The following is a 23381-nucleotide window of genomic DNA, read 5'->3' on the forward strand; positions in this document are numbered from 1 at the left end:
TATGACTACAACTTGGAAACAAATTGAGACTGTAAGACCCCCTAGCTCCACAAGGAGGTAGATTGAAAGAGGATGACATGTAAAAATAGTTAGAAACGAGTGATATTAATTCGGAATTCATAGTTTTTTCGGCCGCTGAGATGAACAATGACACTCTCGATTCCATTTAAGTTGAAGTTTAGCTCTCAAGACCCCCTAGCAACTATGGTTGGAGTGGGAAGAGGTGGCATGTAACAATAATTGGAACCTATCGATATTAGTGTCGAATCCTTAGTTTTCGAGATAAACCGTGAAATCAATCGTTGAAATGCGTATCTTAAGGGGAGTTGGGGCTTCAAATATTTTTGATAAACTTAATCTCTTCGTGCGCAGAACGAGCATTTCAGCTACGTGTCCAGAACCCGACTTCTAAACATTAAGGAAGGGTGATATAATAGCAGAGGAATATCGGCTGAAGTGTGCAAGTAAATATATAGGTAATGAAAACGAAGCTCGCAATCTATAGCTTCGCCCTGTTTCTAAGTTTTTCATTTTCTATATGTCATTTTGAAGCCACGCAGGGAAGAAACTGGTCGATAATCTATCCGTATTGCACTAGTGACCCAGCTAGCAACGATGTATAAACATGTTAGAGCCTGCCCTTGGGTAGAACATTAGAACAAGACAAGAACCAGTAAATGAACTCTTTACACTTTGTTCAATGAGTCCTTCTGCTCAGCACTTTTCATTCTGCAGAAAGACGGAGTATTGCCGCCACTAACAATGAGTAAAAGGGAGTAAGTTTCATCATTACATTGTCTGAGTGTTGATGTCTATCTCATAATCATGTTACTTGAAGATTTCAGATTCTGACATTTCAGCATTCCGAAATTCCGATATGCTGGATCGACGTACCGTTATTGGGAATTTCCAATTTCAAAGATTCAGAAGTGCTGAACCGAAGTCCTCATATTCTGGAATTCGGAAATTTCTAGCTGAAGTTTCGAGATTCCGGAGTTTCGGGTTTTCGAAATTCCGAAATTTTTAACTGAAGTTCCGAGATTCCGGAATTCCGAGTTTCAGACATTCCGAAATTTCTGACTGAAGTTCCGGAATTCCGAGATTCCTGAATTCCGATATTTCGAGGTGAACTTTCGGAATTCCGAAATTCCGGAATTTAGAGATTTCGAAATTACGGAATTCCGAGATTCTGAAATTACGGAATTCCGAAATTACGAAATTCCGAGATTCCGAAATTACGGAATTCCGAGATTCCGAAATTACGGAATTCCGATATTTCGGAATTCCGGAATAACTACATTTTTAATTCCGATTCCGGAATTAAGATTTTCATTCCGAAGTATTCCGGAATCCGGAACACCCCTAGAAACGGATATAACCACTAGACCAGCATATATATATATATATGGAACTTGGGACTCTGCAAAATGTTTCCAATTGGGCCCCGCACCTGTTAAGGCCGGCCCTGGACCTGGCATACAGAATATCTCGAGCACTACGTATCGAATATCGAATATCCGAACGAATACGTTTGTGATATTGATAATCCAAACTACGGTTACGGTGTAAATTTTGCGTTGAGTTGACCCATCCGATATGGAATGAGGTTTTCTGTGCATATCTACTAGACATTTGTTGGTAACGTCATGTCAACATGTCACTTGAAACAAAGTAGAAACAATTCGAAAGCGTCCCGCGTACAGATGCAGTGATCGTCTGGTAAGGAAATTGACCTTATTTTGGTAATTACTCTGTTATATAGATTTCTTGAAACATGAGCGTCCTTCTTCTTCGGGAACTGATGCAGCTTCATGTATACTATATCCCAAGAAATTATGAATAATTGTATAAAATGGCACAATTTGTACTGTGACATTTCTCAGTGTACGATTTTTAGAGTTTTTAATACCGATAAAGAACGTGGGGGCCATTTCATAAAATGCTTTTACATCCCTTTTCTTGATTCAGATAACACCATATTACATTCTAGACTACATGTTTTGGCATTACTGCTGTATCGCCGGACCATACGAAAATCGAAAAGAAAATTAATTTTATTTAGTTCCCTAAAATACTAGGTTGTGACCATGGCACACTTGGTAGTGATTATTGATCAAAAAACAGTGTGAATGTATAACATAACAAGTGTACAGAACACGAACCAACTTGCTCTAGGTGGCAACTGAAAAGCACGAATGCTATCTAACAGAGTCAGGGCAGTGGGGACCGAGCGGAAGCAAGGGGGTGCGTGTTGAAACCAGGCGCGCCTGCGGCGATGGGTATGCCCATAAACGAGGATAGTGGAAAAACGCTTTATATGTCAAAATACATGGCTTATGTGTTGCAGTTTTTCGGGTTAGAGTACACTTGATGCCGAACATGTGATTTTGTTATAATGTTAACATGACGCAGGTAGGAAAATGTACGGTTGGGTTGCGTTAGCTTACGGTTAGGGAAATTTGGACCGATTTTAAAATTAATAGAGTGTGTAATTGCTCGTATTGCTATTTATTGTCTCGGTTCCTATGAATGATCTGCACAAAGTGCGAACTAGCGCGGGGAAAGTATTAAAGGATATCCAAAAATGTACCAAAGTGTACTAAATTAGGTTTGGTTAGATATTCTTCGCTTCGGTAGTTTCAATTCGTTTGTAAACTTACAACAGACTGTTCCCCTGTTTAGAAGACTATTTCTATCACAGTTTCAACAACTGAGACTCTGTTTTTGTGTAACTCGATAAAACTCACACTATATGTAACAATCTTGTTATTTACGCACCATTTCCACACTGCCTTTCCCATAAATCATAACAAGTGTATCTCTCCGCCGAGCCTCTTCCACCTCTACATATAGTGCCGCTTACAACATCAAAAAACGAACAAGTATTTTCTTAATTTCAACTATTACCTTCTCCTGACTTTCACTCACTCTATCTCAAACCAAAGTAAACTCTCCATTTTGATCTGGTAAATTTTCTAAAATTGGTCCGGCGATACAACAGTTATCCCAGTGTTTTGGATGAACTATACAATAGGCACTCCAGCTGGTATCTTTACCCAGACACGAGAAATTGCACTCGATTAATTTTAACAAATTGGGCCCAATCTTCCCTAATCCTACCCTACTCTACTTTACCCTTTTATTGCGGTCCCACTTATCAATGCGCAGCTAAAGCGTGTAGCATAAAATTTGCCCGGGATTCTGAATCTTTTTCATCGGAGTACCACCGTAAGTTAGTCGTAACTCGTAAGCAGTGGCTCGCATACTACATTTGAGAAGCCACTTTCTAGAATGTTATCATCTTGGCGAATGTCCAGATAATTGCGTCCATACTAGGTAATACGCCGACAGACTGGTATGATACAAAAACTATTATTATGGAATAATAAGACACACCAATCTGTTTTTGGTGGTTACTTCGGCATTTATTCAGTTAACCCCCACGACCTTTTTATCATGACCACAATGACATAAATAGTTAGGTTAGGTTTCGTTCACTTACTTAGTACATAGGTTTGGCGCAGCAGAGCTTGTGAGAACTTACCTTTTTACTAGAAGCAAGATTTCCATGTATTTCTCTTCAGGCCTAGGTAAGACTCAGAGGAAGTGTCCATTAGCAGCAGGCGCGTTAGCGAGGATAAGTATGCGCGTAAACGGTGCTATTCTACTGTAGCAATGCATAGATTTATAAAACTTGCAGAATAAAAGTTTAATTTCACAATACCAATGTATAAATAAAGAAAATATACAAGGATCTTACCATTAAGACGTATAATAAGGTAGAAACACGTGATGCAAATTCTGTGACATTCTCTGTCCCACGTAGTAGTCCGTATCGAAGCCATAATGAACTTAAAGCATTGAGCAAAGTGATGATCACATAAAAGTGTCGCGAAATTGTGACAGACGCAACGCAAATCTTTATTTTATTTATTTATTTGGTAATAGTTTAGAGATAGATGGGGGACCAAAACTAGCCTAACCTAACCTAATTTAATTCCCGGCGGGAGCTCATGTGGTTCGGATTCCACGTTAATCAGTAGGTCCACGTCTCATATAGCCTCGCTGCTGAAAGGGACGCTAAACTAAAATCAACTCAACTCAACTAACCTAATTTAACGTATGGAACCATGAAAAGACCGAATCTGACTAGAATATCGCAATAAAGAAGGTGAGAAAGCTGTCCCTCCCGTCGCTAGTCAAAGGTCATTTATTTATTTATTTTGCGATATCTATCTATCTATATATATAAAAGAGAACGTACAAAATCCTTTGTCCGCTCATCACGCTAATACGGCTGAACCAATTTCTTTCATTTTTGGGGGGTTATTAGGATTTGGACCCTAGATGGTTTTTATCATATCACTTTAATTTTTAATTACCAGTGTCTTGAGATAATTGACCATTCAAGTGTCCATAACGTACAAATCCTTTGTTATTAGTTCATCATAGGTAAAAATAAACGTATTTATATGCAACCCGCATGACCGTGTCACTCGGCGGGTTAACATAAATGACAGGCGATATACAGCGGAAAATAGCTTGAATCTTCTGTTTAAAATTTTTTAATTGATTTGCTTATTTTTACAGACACTTTTACAATATGCCAGCACCGGGATGACCGCAGCGAAGCGGGGCGGGTTAACATAAATGACAGGCGATATAATGTTAAGATTTACTGCAATCTTCTATGGTTTTTATCATATCACTTGAAAGCGAAAAAGTAAAAATTATCTAAGTAACAAAGTTTATTGCGTTCCGGGGTGACCGCAGCGAAGCGGGGTGAACGCTGCTAGTATATATATATATATATATATATATATATAATTTTTTTTTTTGCACTATCCTTGTTTATGCGATACGCATCATTATTGATACACCTGCTTCCTACAGATACGCGCCCGCGTGATCCCTCAGCTGCTCTCCTGCTCTGACTCAGTTAGTTAGCATTTATGTTTTTGGGGCCACCATGCACATTTGTTTTCGTGTTTTTCACACTGTCGTTTTTACTGCATTTCGTCATGAAGATCACGAAAGGGCGTGACTCAAAATTATATGTTTGAAGTAAACATAGAGTAAACACATCGTCATAGCTTATTCTTATTAATGTGAGAGTTATTTAAAAAAAATAAAGATACATAACAACAAACGGACATATTTAAGGAAGCAAACAGTCGTAAATAAAGTAACGCCTATCTGTGAAATTGAAAACTGTATCTCATAAGGGTGAAAATTCATACCTTTCACTTCTAAATACAATAAAACCCCTGCGTAATATAAAATGTATTGTCCTTTTTTAAATTGTCATCAAACAGAGTTCAAAATTTACGTAGCGATAACAGGACAAAGACCAAATTATGTTCTGGATGCTGGCGCGTTTCAAGTGATGCCTCTTTTAATTACGTATTGCGCGAAAGAACTGTTTTAAGACTATCGCCCTTCTTTTATTGCTATTGACTTAGTATCTTTCCTTCATTGAAGTATTGAGATCTAGATATCGTAATATAGTCTAACAACGGATCGCATAACGTAGATCATTTATCAGAACTACGTTGTAGGTAAAAGGAGGTATAATTTTACTATCGGTTTGTCAGTGAAAATGTGCTAAGACATGGTATTTTGTACGTGTGATACCCACAGGTGTGAGACAATTTCTTCGTGACAAATTTCTGAATCAGCTTACGAAGATTTGTTTAACTCATGGACTGCTTCAGACGACCTTTCATTGTCTCAGAACAAAACAATGCATTGTAGTGATGATGTGACTTGTTTCACCAGTGACGAGCAGAAAGAAATATCACGAACATTCTATGATTTCTGAAATCAGCAACATTACAGAGAATAATACATTGCTGGGCACATTACTTCTAATCCGACCAGCAAAAAGTGAAACAACACGGGCGATGAGAAAGCAACCGCTTAATGCTTTTCCTCAATAGCAAGAAAGTGCAAGTATGTAAAATTTTCTTCCTCCATTCACTGTAAATGAGCGAAAAAATAATGATGTCAGCCATTGAAAAGATAGCATTGTAACCGCTTTCCGGATCTGCCCCCCTACTGTCCCACCAATGGGTATTTTCAGGAGACTGAACTTACCTAGTTAAGACACCAAAGAACATTTCCAAAAAGGGGTTACAGAACTTTTCCCGGATCGCCCTTCGGTCTCAATAGTGAGTGAGCATTAAGCTCCGAGAGGTTCGGATGTCCCGTCTGGAAATCCTCACGGACGTTCAGACGGTCGCTCAGACCTCTGCACGCACAAATACTATTCATACATGTAACAAAAACACATTAAATAAAATGCCACTTGTAACGTTATTTATGATTTTTTTTTGTTACATGTATTGCCTACAATTCGAATCACTAGATAAGTCAACACGATTCAGTACCTTAATTTTTACACTTAATTGCAAAAACTAACAATTGCATACCTTGGAAATTAAGCTCGTCAAATATATAGAACAACTAACTTTTATTCTCAAAACTCCATGAATAATAATCTTTTTGTTGTCATAGCAACACGAAACAAACAATTATCTCTAGTTATAGCCACTGCCATTACATGAATATCAATCTATCTCAACTTATATTCTACATTTTTCTTCTTCTTCATAACATATTGTGCACTTTTAAGCACCGTTGCCCAAAATAGCTACAATTAGAAATGAAAGTAATACACAGATGTCAGATATACAATATCGTTGTATATATGGCCCCGATGAGGACTTCTTAAATTGATTACAATTGAAGAAAGAATCCTGGACCGTTACATATCTTACATACATGGTTACCTTACTTTCCGAATAGCCCTCACATATATAAAATATAATACATACATATATTAATTTCATTTTGTGTCAACAATAATCTTACAGTCATTTAATAATCAATTCCATTTTAATTGTATTAAATTTTCGACGAAGAGCACTTATTCAAAATACTATCCTTTTGCTGATTGTTTAGGTCCTAAAATAGATTCTTTAATTCAATATCATCGGAGCTCATAGACAAATTAAATTAAAGGATATTGAAATGTTACATAACGTATTTCTTCCATTTGGGCATAATTAAGATAATTATAAAAGATTTTGAAAACACAATATTCATAAATGAAGCGAATTACAAAGAAATCATAACAATACTCAAAATGAAACAAAACAAGACTTGATTAATATAACGGAATAATGCAAATAAAGAAATTATTATATTAAGAACTAGCAAAGTTTATGTGGGTTAGAATACAATATAACATGTTTTATTTATTAAGGCATAGTTAGCATAACTTTGATAGGCAATATTCGTATTCATTTATATTAAGAACATTATTTATATTATCAGTATAGAATTCAAACAAAGTACGAATGCCAAATGAAATCATTACGATATTTAAAGTGAAAGAAAACAAAAATCAGTTGAATATGTTTTCTCGGACGCCACAACATTAACTTAAGTTACATTACCAAATAATTCGGTTAAGTTACATTGAGTATTGAAATCTTGAGTATCGTTCTGTATATTATGGATTCCTCCAGATATTTGGTTTCTATTTTGAGAATTTCTGCCACCTATGAAATTGTTACGAAATCGAGAATTTCGAGAAAAATTGGATGTACTGTTTAACTGATTTCTAAATGTTGTACGATTACTATTTCTATTTCTCCTGAAATTGGGTTCTGTTCTATTACCGGTATAATTGAATCTATCATTACTTCTTACATTAGGACTACATTCTTCATGCACATTTATATTTCGGATTGGAATATGATTGGCTTGGCTTCGGTTGTTATTAGTTTGGTTTCGATTAGTGTTACTTTGCACCATTGATTGATTTTCAAAATTTTGTACTATCATAATTAGATGATTGAAATTAATGCATTGTAGAGACACGATTTTGTGGTAAATAAAAATTCGCAATTTCGTTATAAAAAATACGCGTAAAGTGAGATAAAATCGTGAATAAAAATTCAATGTAAGAACACTATTTTCCTTGGCAATTACAATTAGTTACCTTTTATTTCACCTTAATTTCCACTCATCAATCACCATGGTATGAGCTTATGCATGATCAAACAATATTTAAGTTTTTAAAAAATAACACTAAGCATCCTTACGAAATAAAAGTATCATTTAAAGAAAAAAACACACAAAGAGAACATTAATAGAAAAAAATAACTTTAGTGTTCACAGTTTACTTATGCAAATAACACTTAAGCTTTGTTTCAATTTTTTCTGGTGTTAAATTTGTTCTTTTGTCGGTAAGTATGTCATTGTAAAAAGAGAGAGCCCTCTCCACATCAACATTCCAAACTGATATGTGCACTTATGTCCAAAATGGTTGTCGCATATCTATAACTGTCTTCTTGTAAGACATAATTTGATAATACTTTTGTAGGATACTTTTAATACTGATACTATGTGTAAAATCATGCTCAAAATTGGAAAGCAGTGCGTTCTTAAAATCTAAATAATTGCGTAAACTCCCCCTAATCGCTTTGAGAATGAGAGCACGGTGGTAGCAGAACGTGTGGTAAAATCTTAAGAAATTTGGATCTGTCTACCTGAATTAAATCTCATTCTTCTTCGAACTTTTCCAAAAATACTCTTACAGGCATGTCTTCTGACCTTCCACTAAATTTCGTTAAAGATCTTATTTCACTAAATCTGAAATGATGATGATTATGAGACTGTTTCAAATGTCTAGACTTTACGTATCTGGTTTTCCGGCAATGTGATGAATACGGTCTTTTTTCTTCTTTCCCGGTGCTAGAAGCACTATCATCCCTCTCAGTACAGCTTTCCGGTATATCACTTTCTTCCAAAGCTAATCTTGGTTCATTCGGCCTATCGTCGCTATTGGTGACCTCATCAGGATTATCATTTATGGTAATGATCCTTTCCTTGATAATGTTTACTTCTTCCTGTATTACTTTAATTTGGTTGCTATGCTCATTAACTTGGGTTTCAACCACTTCCACCTAACTTTGTACAATTGTAAATCTGTTCAAAATTTGTTCCATCCTACAGTCTGTTCGTTCTAGTTTAGTGTTCATTTGCTGCGTATCATTCTAGTTTAGTGTTCATTTGCTGCGTAATTTGTTCAAATTTGCTATCCATTTTTTGATACCCATCTGTTGTGTTTACTGTGTCAGTTGTTCAAATTTAGTATTCATTTGCTGGGTAATTTGTTCAAATTCGCTATCCATTTGATGAAACCTAGTATCCATCTGTTGTGTTTGCTGTGTCAGTTGCTCGCATTTAGTATTTATTTGCTGTGACAAGGATTGACCTAGCTTTTTTTTTTTTTATAAGGTCAGCCACATTCGTTGATGTATCCGATCCTGGTGTTTCAACATCATCAACTTAATCATTATTACTTTCGACTCTGGGTAAATCCATTTTAATATTCCTATAAATTTTCCTTTTACTTCTTAATAAAGTGTACTCCGTGTTGACGGTTATTTATGAGATTGCTTACTTTACTTCACACAAATCTCAAGGTTCCCGGGCGGAAAAACACCATCTAAAAATATGTAACGTTATTTATGATTTTTTTTTTTTTTTGTTACATATATTGCCCACAATTCGAATCACTAGATAAGTTAACACGATTCAGTACCTTAATTTTTACACTTAATTCCAAAAACTAACAATTGCATACCTTGGAAATTAGGCTCGTCAAATATATAGAACAACTAACTTTTATTCTCAAAACTCCATGAATAATAATCTTTTTGTTGTCATAGCAACACGAAACAAACAATTATCTCTAGTTATAGCCACTGCCATTACATGAATATCAATCTATCTCAACTTATATTCTACATTTTTCTTCTTCTTCATAACATATTGTGCACTTTTAAGCACCGTTGCCCAAAATAGCTACAATTAGAAATGAAAGTAATTCACAGATATCAGATGTACAATATCGTTATACACTATGCTTATTTATTAAAACACTAACCGGGCATTTATCTAATAAGACTTAGGGAAACCCTGAAAAACATCAGTCAGGACAGTTGGCCGCGAGGCATGAACCGACGGCGACCTCCTGAATGCCAATCTAACGCGCTCTCAAGTGCGCCACACACGTTACTGTTCGAGAGTCAAATCAATTAGTTACGTTTTACAGTAACAAAAAGAAATATGTAGGAGAAAAGATAATCAGAACATTTATCACTGAACATATAACTATTTTCACTAATAAAATTACACTTCACTTTTTCATTATATTATAGCCCTTTGTATCATGTATATACAAATATGAAAGATTATGATTGAGGCTTCATTATAAATACTTTTCTCACACCACGAATGCACAAGGGGTATTAGCACTGTGGGGTAACACTGGAGTAATCCCACGAAGTAGTTGTGTAGCTGCTGTACAAATCCACAGAAGTTAACTCTGGTTTCCAATAAATAAATGCAGACAGACACTAAATAAGATTCAAGTATTGGAGGGCCCGATTACAACTGATACGCACTGGGTTTGCGAACCCGGGACTTCACTAATGAGCGGCTAGCCGTCGTATGAGTCCTTCACCGGCTAATAGCGTATGCCCCTTAACATAATGTTATGCCCAATCCAACGAACGTGGTGGTTGATTGAAGGTAAAACTCCTTGAGTTGAAACGCTCGAGGTTCGAGCCGGATTGACCGACTGGTCAATGTTGGCAGTTCATTCTGCCGACTCACTCACGAAGGACTCGTGATAAAAATACGTTGACTGATCTTTACATATTTGTTAATATAATCGTCAAGAGTCATTAGAACATAAGGACGAAAAGATAAACAATTGCACAAATGGAACCATTATACAGAATTACATATGGACAATTTCAAAGTACTACAGAGTACAGAAGAACTAATTTTGTCCAAGTCAGTTCACTACAACTTTTATTAGTCCAAGTTAACGAAATACAACGATTTAATTTACATATCAGTAAGAAAAGTGAATAAAGGTACGAATTATTTGAGTTCACTTTGGCTCTGACCCATTTATACATAAATAGATACCAAAGATACTTCTGATTTCAATAAATGCCTCTCTGGGGTTTGTATGAGCCCCCATCCCCATAAAAGTACGGCATTTCGAGGTATTTTATCAATAGTAAACATTGTTAAAACGAAACAATATTTAGAATTTTTATTGCAATTACATAACAATAACAAACTATAAAAAAATCACAAAAAAATTCATTAACTTATATAAAAAAGTTGCTTTTGGAGTGTAATCTCTTTTGAGTACTGAATGGGAAATTTAGGTATGAATATAATACGAATAATATACGGGAGTAAAACGTGATAACCCATAAATGTGTGCTCATCAAGATTTTACAAACACTTACACTTTTACAAACAGTTTTCGTTTTTTGGTTTAAACCAGTTGTTTTTTTGAAAAAACCAGCCAACCCTGACTACAGTACAATATAACGGGCTGTTCCCTTGAGATTACCCTAAAGACATTCAAGGACTATGTTTAAGAATACCAGTACTCTATCAAAATCATTTCCATATTGCAACAGCTTTTGGTCCAATGGTATAAATAGCATTACAATATTTCTTAGTAGCTAATAAATAATACAATGAAAATGTCTTAATAATTTTCTTTTTGTTTTGTCAATAGAATTTAAGGCGTAAAGGTAACTGAAGAATAAATTAAGTAATAATGTCATCGAGTGAGGAGGAAGACGATGTTTTGGAAGACTTGAAGGAAATTGAAAAGATACGCGATACGCAAACACCTCCGCTGGGATCTGTAAGTGCATGGGATGATGATACTGAAGGAATAGAAGAAGAGAAGAATCCACATGGTATGTTATTGGCAAGTTTTCTTATAAAACCTTCTTAAGTTTCTCTGTTTCTTACGAGGGAAGTTCGGGAGAAAGCACTCGTCTGCAAAGAAACTAAGCATGCCATTAGAAAGACCAATCCATGCTAATTACAAGCTAATAAAATTCCTGTATGGTTGAGAACTTTTCGAGATATTCAACGTTAAATGCACGCTTGCGCTTCCTCGCGACCTACTGTCATTATGCAGCCTGATGGTTTGAAAGACAAATTATCCATTGCAAGTTGGATGACGGATGGCAAAAATGTAATGATTGAGAATATATCAAAGAACTGCTCACGGTTTGTAGAACAGTTTGATGTGTTTGGATTCCGACCAATCAAAGATTATGGCAGATTTGTACATTGTATGAAACTTCTTCATCCGGACATTATGATGTACCAACGAAACAATCAAATAAAGTTTGTGTCCATGCTAATGGATCAATTCCGATCACCGCGATACATTGGATTGTTTCAGTTTGCGTTCCACAAGGCAGGTTACCGAACAAATTATATACCGTTTGAATCACCTGTCAAATGGCTTTTCGCTTTGGTTATGCGAACTGTTCCCTTGACGGATGCAACGCAATTGCACATATAAGTATTTTGCCTGTGTCATTTCTTCATAGAACAGAAGAACAACAGTGATCAATTTTCATCTCTAATCTATCATTATTGTGAACGGTATAATAACTAATTTTAACTAACAAATTCTTTAGTTATTGCAAAACAGTTTTTTCTGTTACCTCCGATCGATTTCAATTCGTATGTCAATATTCATACTAACAGTAATAACGTTGTACTTAACGCGTTTAAATGCGCATATACTCATTTTTTCATATAAACTTCCAAGTAGAATCTCTCGAAAAGTACTCAACTGTACAGGAATTTTATTAGCTTGTTCTAATGAGCATGAAGTGGTCTTTCAAATGGCATGCTTAGTTTCTCTACAGGCAAGTGCTTTCTCCCGAACTTCCCTTGTTAACTCAACAAAGATGTCATAATTCAAAAGTCAACTCCAGTTGTTTGTACGACAATAATTATTTAAGAATATGAGTTGAGCCATGTTTATAGTATTTTTTAAGCATACTATTCAACTTAGTGCGTCTAATGTTCAATGCACTATTAAGTGTACTGTTTCGGTGTTTCCTGACATCTTCCTCAGCTGACTTTGGCAACAGCAGCTTCACAAAAATCTTCTGTAAAAATTTTTCACAGCAATAAGACTTTCACAATAAGAGGGTTTCAGTGCAATGAATTTTCTTTAAATAGTGCAGAGCATACTTCTAAAAGTGAGATGAGTTACACTTGAGTTTCTCATATCGGCTGAGCAAGGTGTCAGGGAGCACCGAGACAGTTCGGTTAATAAAACATTATATCTAGGGCTGAGAAGTAATCTAGTATAAGTAGAGATGCAAGGCCTTGGAAAAAAAAAAAAACGGCTTTTTTTGTAAAAAAAAAAAAAAAAACGGTTTTTTCTGCTTTGCTTTTTTGCTTGGGAAATTTTGGTCTTTTTTCAAAATTCTGCTTTAAATTGATAAAGCTGACTTTGTTTCGCTTCTCTATAACACAAAAAGTCATTTAATTAGTGGTTGATGCCGATAATAATATAAAACCTCGAAAATAAACCATGAATTTCGAAAAGATATTTCAAACAATTTTACTTCAACATTTTTACATTATGAATTCCAAAGGATTAACCAATGTATATAATAAAATTTTTTTTAACCTCCTATATACAAAAGTAAGCAGAGTTGGCAAGAACCATGGTTGTTTCTGAAAGAACCAAAAACCCGTTTTTGGCGGGGAGTTTGAACCAGGTTTTTTGGGGTTTAAACCAGGTTTTTTGATTTAGATATTTTACTTTATGTATTTATATTACATATTGACAGAAATAAGTTTGTTTCGCCTTGGTGTTATTATGCAAAAACGGGGTTATGCTAGAAGAGGTCCCATAAGCTTAAAGAAGTCCAGTCAGTAAATTTCTTAAATTGAGAAACTCCCGCCTTAGCCATCGGGAAAATCCCGTCATTATTTTAAATGTAAAATAATAACGGGAAAATCCTGTTATTGCTTTCCATGTAAAATTAAAAGGTCAACGTATCATAATCAGTACGCTAAAACTGAGGTATTAAATTACAAATTTAGTATGTAAATATCATTGAAAGTCCAATCGAAGCTAGTGTTGGAAGCTACGTAGGCAATCGATAAATTTTGCCAATTCCTATCAATATATTTAAGCAACCTTGGCTTCTTTATAAAACAACAGGTATTCAGGCATGCAGAAATATATAATTTGGTTTCGTTTCGTATGTTTAGGCTTAACATCCTTACGTAATACCGAGGTTATCAAGGAGAAGACTTTCGCCTAAAATGACATCCGAACCGCTACTTGGTTTACACATGAAAGAAGGGTTGTGGTTCGACCGAGAATTGAACATGGGACACCTTGATTAAAAGGTGAAAAGGAAATAAGACTAATGCAGATGGTTTGACATGTGGAAACGTCACCATGAAGTTCACACGATTCGCATTTTTGTTCTTTTTATTTTTTTGATTTAAACCAGTTATTAAAAAAAAAAAAAAAAAAAAAAAACAGCTGGTGTAAACGAGCCAACCCTAAAAGTAAAAACTTCTTTTAAAAAAATATACAAATAACTAGCAAAATTGTATGTAGTATTTTTACTTCAAAATATTCCATACACTCTTTTTGAAACAAAATAAAATTAAAATAAAACATAAGAGAAATACTTAGATTTATATGATACACTTAAAGGCTGCACATCTAGAGCTTTTGGTTCTGTATATTCTTGAAATTCTACAGTTAAGTTTTATATAACCACCAGTCCTCAAGTTTACCCAATCCTCAAGTTTTCTGAATTTTTAACAAGAGGAATTCAACATATCATTACGGAACTCTCCCCCCCCCCCTACCAAAAAAAAAAAAAAAAAAAAAAAGAGAGACTACGAAATATATTTAAACTAAATACAACTGCATAACAAACATGACTGAGTGGTTAGCTTTTGCGCTTCTATCGGGAAGTCCGGGATTCAACCCAGCATTCGACCATTCTGACAAAGCTTTTCTTCATTCCATCTGTGAATGTAGAAATAGTGCGTGTACTGGCCGACTAGGAGTGTAGGAGTTGGCCGATTTCCTTTCTTATTGTTTTTAAATCGTTATTATTACTAATTACCAGCAGTGACGGTTTTGCGAAAGTTAGGGAGGTCGGTCTTTCGGACTGAAGTCTGTTCCCCAAAGTTGCGGAATGTCTAAAACGAACGAAATATCTATTAGTTATGTCTTTACTCATAAACTTTAAGCTCCCGTCAAATAAAAATTACGAATGTTTAGAAAAACTAAACAGTAAGAAAAACCCCTCCCAAAATACTTTTCTAAATTCGCCACTGATTCTCAGTATAAAATGATCTTCAAGGTTGTATCCGGAAGATTATTGCTAAACATATAAACGAAACGAAATATTAGTTATGCCTGTACTCATAAACTTCAAGCACCTCCCAAATAAAATTAGGACTTTTTTTTAGAAAACGAAACAATCAGAGAAGCCCCTTCCAAAGTACTTTTCTAAATCCGCTACTGATTATTTGTATAAATTGGTATTCAAGGTTGTATCCGGAAAATCATTGCTAAATCATTGCATAACTACAGTATAACAGAAATGTGGAAATACGGTTTGACGGACATTTTGAAAAACGTATGCTTTGACGGATATATAGAGAAACGTAAGTTTAACTTTTGTGCTAGAAGCTAGAGTACCAAGCTCTTAGAAATGAAACACGGATGACAAACTAAAATTATCTAGAGAAGAAAAAAAATGTCGATAACTCAAAAGTTAAAATAAATTTAAATAGCCTTTAAAATTGCCCTCAAATACTACATTCTTCATGTTAGCTTTAATTCGTAAAACATGTGCTCCATCCATCTTGATGGTGAATTACAGAGCTAAATATGGCATTTAGGTCATGGAATTCTTATCTAACTATAGAATATACTATAAGAAAGCTATTTAGATAGAAAAATCATGAAAATAAAAAAAAAAACCAAAATTTCCAAAATTCTCGTTTTTTCCCCAAAAAAGCCGGCTTTTTTATGTGAAAAAAACCATCGATTCAAAAAAGCCGGCTTTTTTGCATCTCTAAGTATAAGTCATAAAATATTAACTTCACAGGAGAAGCGAAAAAGTGTTTGCAAGACAATATTTTGTTGAATTTCGTCAATTGTCGATAAGATTATTCACTTCCTGCGTTCCAGTTATCCACATCTCAAAATGTTCCTCTGTGTGTTTGTGTTTGTTCATATTTATTTGTGTAGAGGTGTGTGTGTGTGTGTGTTTGTGTTTGTTTTTTGCTGGTAAAACGTTTAAAATTATACACCCCTGCTTTATTTTGGAAGAAAATAGTTCGTATAAGATCGAGCAGAGATATATTTCCTTTGAGCAGAGATATTTCTCAAATGATTCAATACGACATAGGTATTTGTTATTATTTCTTTTCGGAGTGACCTGTAAGAAGAGAAGTTGCTTTCAACAAGAAGTTAATTAACAGTAATTTAGGAACATAACATTTTTATCTATAATTGAGGATACGAATACAAATATGTAGTTCTACCAGCAACATTTTTATACTAAAATATAGGCATGAATAAGATGATAAATGTTCATAACAAGTGTAAAGATAGGCTGTCCGAACTAACGATTTCCTGAAGAAAATGCCCAGTTATAATTGACTTATTTCTATAAACTTGTGTTTTATAACCATCACTGAAGATTTAAATGTTGCATTGTACAGAGAGTTCGGAAACTTCGTCAAGAAGCTTTGGAAGATGAATCCTCATACGAGTGCAGTGGGTCCAGAATTATGTTTCTGGGGGAAAACCGTTGAAATTAGAACGCATTACGATGATTTGGATTCCACCTTAAACTTAGGTCAGCGCCTCGGTGCTGAAAAGGGACACTAACTTTCAATAAACAACAACAATCCTCACATGAAAAACGAAGAACGAACGTGGGTTCACAAGTGCATCATTGAGAGATTCAGTCCGCCGACAATTGGTTGGTACGATATAATAAAGAGTCATAACTTGAGGACGAAATTCGGATCAAGGACGGACATAAAACGTAGTGCTTATTTCAAGCATATATTCCATTAGTACTAATGGATGTAGAGGACGGGCGGTGATAGAGTTAACTTCGACGCATAGAATTTTAATTTGCTTATACTTCCACATAGGATTCGAATCAAGTTTTCTAGAATAAAGGAAACTTTTCCAGATATATATCAAAACCTTTCTTTACACAGTTGACCATCCGGGAAAGTTACTTGGCGCAAGGGGAAAATCTTTAAGATTACCGTTGCCTATGCCAAGAGCTCCTGAAAGAGTCTTCCAACTTTGTTCCCCGTTTTGTTTTCGTCTGCGTCCTCTACATCTCGGAAATCTCTCATAACGTAGACATGTAATGTTTCCACCCAAACAGATCCCGTTGTAGAGATGCGTCCTGAAGCGATCATCTAGTCTTCGCGTCATCAAGTGATTTTCCAAAAACCCAATGAATTTCAGCTAGTAAGAGTCTTCGCTGCTCGCCTTATATCGCTGGCCTAAAACTTAGCCAACATATTCGACGATTGTATGAACTTTTCCTCTCTCCGAGGAAATCGAAATCTTTCTGTTCGTAAATCACCTGCAGTTTTAATGACATCTGATATGTTGGAAGACAAACTCGTGAAGCATTTGTGGACGATAGTTCGCAGCGCGGTAAGGTTCGTCTTAAAGGTTAATTTTATATCACTTCTTCAATGGAACCTAAACGGCGTCAATAGTATTTTTGAGGAATTGAGACAACTGGTATTGGACACACATCAGTACTTGTCTGTTTGCAGTAAACTCATTTAAAGTCTACGCAGTCATCTCTGTTTTCTGGTTATACGGTCTACAGATGTAATAACTACAGTGACGGTCGCGCTGCTGGCGTCGTTGCGACAGGTGTCTCCGATTTCTTTCATTTTCTGCATATTCACATCGTTTTCTGGTTCCAAGTAGTTGCAGTGCGAGTTTCTTCCCTTGCCTGCTTACCATTTGTTCCGTATTCCTCACTCAGAAGCCTTTTCGGTAACGGACTTCTTAGACGAAAGTGGGCTGCTCGTCCTCAACGATGGCAATCTTACTCACTTCTCCACTGCCCACTGTACCTATTCCTGTTTAGATCTCTCCATGTGCAGTGCTGCCCTCTCAGCCTCATTGACATGGAGAACGCGTCATAATCTTTGTGGCAGTGATCACTTTCCGATGTTCATCGAAAGTCTCCCTGTTGCTCCTCAGCTTCCTCGCCCGTGCTTCAACTCGAAGCGTATTGATTAGGATAGATTCCGAGAATTCAGTGCGTTTCATTGCCCTGATGTTGCTGTTGCATACATTTCCTCGTGGTTTCATTCCAGAATGTCGTAGCACCACTCCCTGTTGATAATTTCCATGGTGGAGTTCGCAATTCCGTGAGACTATCTTGACTCGTCGGCGAGCCCTGGCTGCTTTAAAGTTATCCAACTTATTTGCATCTGGAGCAGTTTCGTATTTTCCGAGCTCGTACTAGGCGTTTGCTTAACCTTTCGAAGCTGGAAGAATTATGTTTTACCCCTCAATAGTCACACACCTTTGACTGTGTGTGTCGTCGGGTTTGCTCCATTACTGGCTATACTTCTGCTCTCGGTGTGCCTGCTTTATCTGCTGGTAGTGTCTTATAAGTAGATCTGACCACTTCACCGGTGCGTTAGCAAAATGAAACAACTATTGGAATAAATATAATATATTGACGTAAATCTTGACGCAACTGCTGATGAGCACTAAAAGTATGGGAAAAGCAAATGCAGTCGTGACTGCGGAAAAGCGATGTATAGTGTGATCCAATAGTTTCAGCACCTATTTTCTCCGAAACGAATGTGAAAACAGGAGTTCTAACGTCAGCTGTGTAAACTGAGTTACTGTCCACTGTGTAGCCTGTGTGTGTGTCACTTCCGGATCATGACCACCATCATAAAATTCGCCATATTGGATCAAGGTCAACTTTTTTTGTATATCGAAAGGGGTCATATGAGGTATCAAATAAGGACGGGGTTTTCCGAGCAATGTAATACACTAATTAGTTATTCATGTCAGGAACGGCTTACAACTTACAGTACTTCGAAATTTGACAAATTTGCTGTTTGTAACATATATCAGATGACTACACTGACAATGAATATAACTCCATAGATGTCATTCTTACCGGGCAAAATTACGATAAATGCAAGAATTGAAAGTCATCAGCATTCAGAAAATGGCCAAAATAGAATTTTCTAGTGCACTATGAGTATCTAACATAGAATAAAGCGTCAGAAATGTCACAAAACTAAATACCAGACATGTTAATGAGGCACCTCTGCGGTCAATCGGATCATCAATGTTACATGATTTACAAAATATATTCAAAGCATTCTTATGGAGCGAAGAGACTGATCCTGATTGTACAGAAACAAATGCAAAGTGACAATGATATGTCATGCAGTTTTGATGGAAATTATCGTCCTGCATTGCGTAATCATATATTTGGTGTGGTCATCAAAATAATACATCCAAAGTTGAATTATGCCTGTAGCTCTTTTATATATATATATATATATATATATATATATATATAGACATAAGTCGGAACTGCTGTGTGTTGCACATCTAAGTTATTATATCATGTCCAGATGTCCACCACAAGTAAATTCCTGCTACTTTCATTTGGCCAATAGCCATTCACATACCATTCTCTTAGTTCAGGTAATCCTATTTTACCGCATGTTAATACTGTCACACATAGATTTCCAAGTAGCTACACTAATTTATTAAATCCAGTCTGCAATATTACGGCTATTATTCCGTTCTTTTTGTGGAGAACGATGAGCAGTCTCGCTTTAAATTAGTTAGAGCCTAATTATGTAGGATTGCGTCATAACATTTATGTTCATTGCAATAGCCTCAATTTTCTTTTTTCCATTTCATAACCAGAGTTCTTGGGCGATACATTTCAAATTGGAAGCCACTTAGTCAGCATTTCAGACATATTTGAAACCAAAATTAGCTAACACCAATTCGATGTTGTAAACATGGTCTTTAGCAGTTTGCACTACTTGCGGCTGGCACTCATAACAAAGTGTTTTAAAAGTTGTCATTTTCCTTAGTCTGATATTGTAAATATCGTTTAAAGTTAACTAGCCGGGCCTTTTAGACTTTAAACTTTTTTACCAATATCACGAGCAATATGACATGTCATTCGTTGCAGATTACTATCAGATACCACTTGCAAAAGTACTTCACATGTATGTATAAACTGACTGTATAATGCTATTCGTGAAATCCTGGCTTCGCGTGATAGTCCTTGATTCTTTTTTTTCAACAACACGTTAATTGGTTCATTCATTAATATGAAACCGATTACATATCGTCTTTTTCCCGTGGTTTGTATATTTTGTCGTATAGTCAATAATTTGATTCGTTTTGTCAACCGAGAGTAAAGTGCCTATCTTACGTTTTGCTGGTGATATAACTGATGCGTCTAACGTACACTCTTGGGCTGTTCGTCTTTTGTTAGGATTACTGAAATCTGTTTTGTGCTTTCCCCTTCGCTTCTACTCGCTTCATTGTTAATTATTTCATGATGCGCCTCCTCTGGAACATTCAGTGTGTTCTATATCGAATGCCAGTTTTTATCTGCTAGAAAACCAATTATGTCGTCTACGATTTTTTCCTGTCGTGCCATATTCGTTGGAGTTTGCTTGAACCGTAACGTCTGCAGCTATTGCAAGATGTACGTACATTACAATGTTTGCCGTATTTGACTCCATTTCGCGTTTTTTTTTTTTTTTTTGTGTATATGTATATATATATTCGTTGCCTGCGCATACGTACGCACAGTATAGAAGTACAAACACACTAAGCACAATATATATTTCTCACGAATGATATTGAAAGACTTTCAGCTTTTGTGTTTAAGATTTTGTCTCTCTGAAACTGTACACGCTTCGCGTCAGGTTCCAAACTGGCACCATCACTGATACGACCAGAAATACTATTAGCAGCCAGCATTTCTGTTATCATATCACATCATGGTGCCTCCTACTACCTACGTTCGAGTTTCAGTGTGTAAAAGCATCAGTGAAGTAGCGAGATCACGACCATTTTATGAACGCTGATGACTAGTACTTCCCTCATTGCCCAAATTTTGTTCCGTAAAAACGCTATCTATGGAGCTATGTTTATTGTCAGTGTCGTCTGTTACCTGCTACAAACAGCGAATTTGTCAACTTTCCAAGCACTGTAAGTTCTAAACCGTTCTAGTCATGAACAAATTAATTAATGTATTACATTGCTCGGAAAATTCTGTTGCTGCTTGGTACCCCACATAATCCCCTTTCCATTAAAAAACTTGACGTTGATCCGATATGGTGAATTTCAAAATGGCGGTCATGATCCGGAAGTGACATAAACACAGGGCTCCTGATCCAAATTACATTATTGATGTCAGAACATGATGGGTCATGAAGTTAGTGCATCACCCTACATCGCTTTCCCACATTCATGATTCCATTTGCTTTTCCCGTATTTTTAGTGTTAATTAGCAGCTAAAGTTTGCGTTAATATATTCTATTCATCCGTACTATAATCAGTAGTTGTTTTATTTTACTAACGCATTGGTGAAGTCGTAAGAACTACTTGTTAAAGACTAACCCTTCCTAGATAGCTAACGTTTTGGGCCACTATTTTGAGTCTGTCTCTGAGTCTGCATACTACCCCTCAGCGTTTGCTCGTCTTCCCACTCTCGTCTAGAATAGAACCCATTAAATTCCCGTAGTGCCAACAGTGAGCGTCATAATGGTCCTTTCACGCTTTTTGAGTTCGACTTTGCTCTCCATGAATCGTCCAATACTGCTCCAGGGATTGATCGTATCTCTTATTCATTCCAAACATAAAAAGAGATACGTGATGTCTTCTATCAACAAAAAGTGATAGATTAGGAACTGAAAACTGATATATATCCCATATCCACAGGCTCACTAATGGAATCTAGCTGCAAATTAGTTCCTTTGTTCTTTTAGCCGACCTTCATCCGACATTTCGCTCTCGAGTGATGACACTTTTTATGACGTTTCGATCAATTTTCTTGAGTCTATAATTCCGAAATTATGCAGTTATGCACCCACGTTGGTCTATAAGTATTTTCATGTTTCCATGTGCGAATTATGTTCCCAAAGTTTTTTAGTGTTTCCGAATACCCTGCATATTAACCCTTGTGTACTACCATGGGGTCTTTTGGGACCCCAAAGGCTATATACTATATTATTACTCTATGCCCAGAGGTGTTTATCATGATATATCTTTTAAACAAGTGAGATTACAATTCAGTCTCTTCTTGTATTCTATCTCGAGTCTATGCTAAAGATGCCTACTAAAAATTTCAGTTGTCTGTTTGATGGTTCTGCGTAAAGAACTTGATGTAGATGGGGTCCTTGAAGACCCATGGCAATTCCTGTATAACAATTTTCTTGGTAGTACACAAGGGTTAAATAATTATAAAAACGAGTTGCTTCGTGGTCAAATAATTATGGGCTTTCTTTTCTGGCGCGAAAGACTCGGACATATGTTCAGTGGAAATACAAGTGGTATGGGACCCAGGTTGAGCTTTTAATTTTTCTCTCATAATAGCTAGGTGCTAAAAAGATACTTGAAACAAACAAAATATTGCAATAACATCTATATTAAGTTTTAAATCTCATTTTCGAAATTTCAGAGGATCCAGGAAAGGAGATTTTGTGGGCAGCTGAAAATGGGGAGTTGGATATTGTTCGCAGATTGGTTAAGGAAAACCCAGCACTTTTGAAAGTAAGAGATAAAGACGGTTACACTCCATTACATCGTGCGTGCTACAATGATAACGTGGAAGTCGTTAATGTAAGTACCTGAAGGTAATAAATATTTGCTTCACGATATATAACTTTATTTGACAGCAACCAGCAGGAGTTAAGTGGATAAATGTTTATGTATATATAAAATACAGTAAAGCCGCCATTTTGCGGACTGACTGGGGCGAAAGGGTGTCTGTAATATCGCGAGTTGTATTTTGAACAAGATTTAAATAGGATACTGTATTCAAAACTTTGCTGTATAATGTAAGTGTAAATGTAAGTAGAAGGGCGAATAAAAAGTCTCAAGCTTTAATTGCTTTCCTGTTGAAGTTGTTTGTTTGTTTGTTAATGATCAAAAATCTAAACTGCCTGAAATGTTCATAGTAAGGCAATTCATTTGGAATTCATTTGCTACGTTAGTCAAATTTTGTCCTTTAAATCCGAAGTCTGCTAAATCACGGGTTTCACTAGTTGAACTAAGATGATTCCCCTGTTATCATGCTTTTTATCATCTTGAAATGCCATCCGCTGCTTAGTAAAATAAAATGCATTCTGAAATTTGAAATTGATAGCATGGATCATATTTAAGAATTCAACAGTTATATATATATATA

At 35.9% G+C, this 23381-nt stretch overlaps 1 protein-coding gene across 1 annotated transcript in view; it reads left to right on the forward strand.

The window, feature by feature from the left end:
- The first annotated feature begins 1565 nt into the window (after positions 1–1565).
- LOC145673011 (ankyrin repeat domain-containing protein 49-like) overlaps positions 1566–23381 on the forward strand; it is a 34661-nt gene continuing 12845 nt past the window's right edge. Inside the window, exons 1-3 of the mRNA XM_081742314.1 lie at positions 1566–1719; positions 11624–11810; positions 22653–22813. Of these exons, the coding sequence (XP_081598440.1) occupies positions 11666–11810; positions 22653–22813 (306 nt within the window). The 5' untranslated portion in view covers positions 1566–1719; positions 11624–11665. The remainder of the gene's footprint in view (positions 1720–11623; positions 11811–22652; positions 22814–23381) is intronic.

The sequence above is a fragment of the Thermobia domestica genome, chromosome 16, assembly GCF_964235325.1.
Source record: "Thermobia domestica chromosome 16, izTheDome1.hap1.1, whole genome shotgun sequence".
Classification (NCBI taxonomy): Eukaryota; Metazoa; Arthropoda; class Insecta; order Zygentoma; family Lepismatidae; genus Thermobia; species Thermobia domestica.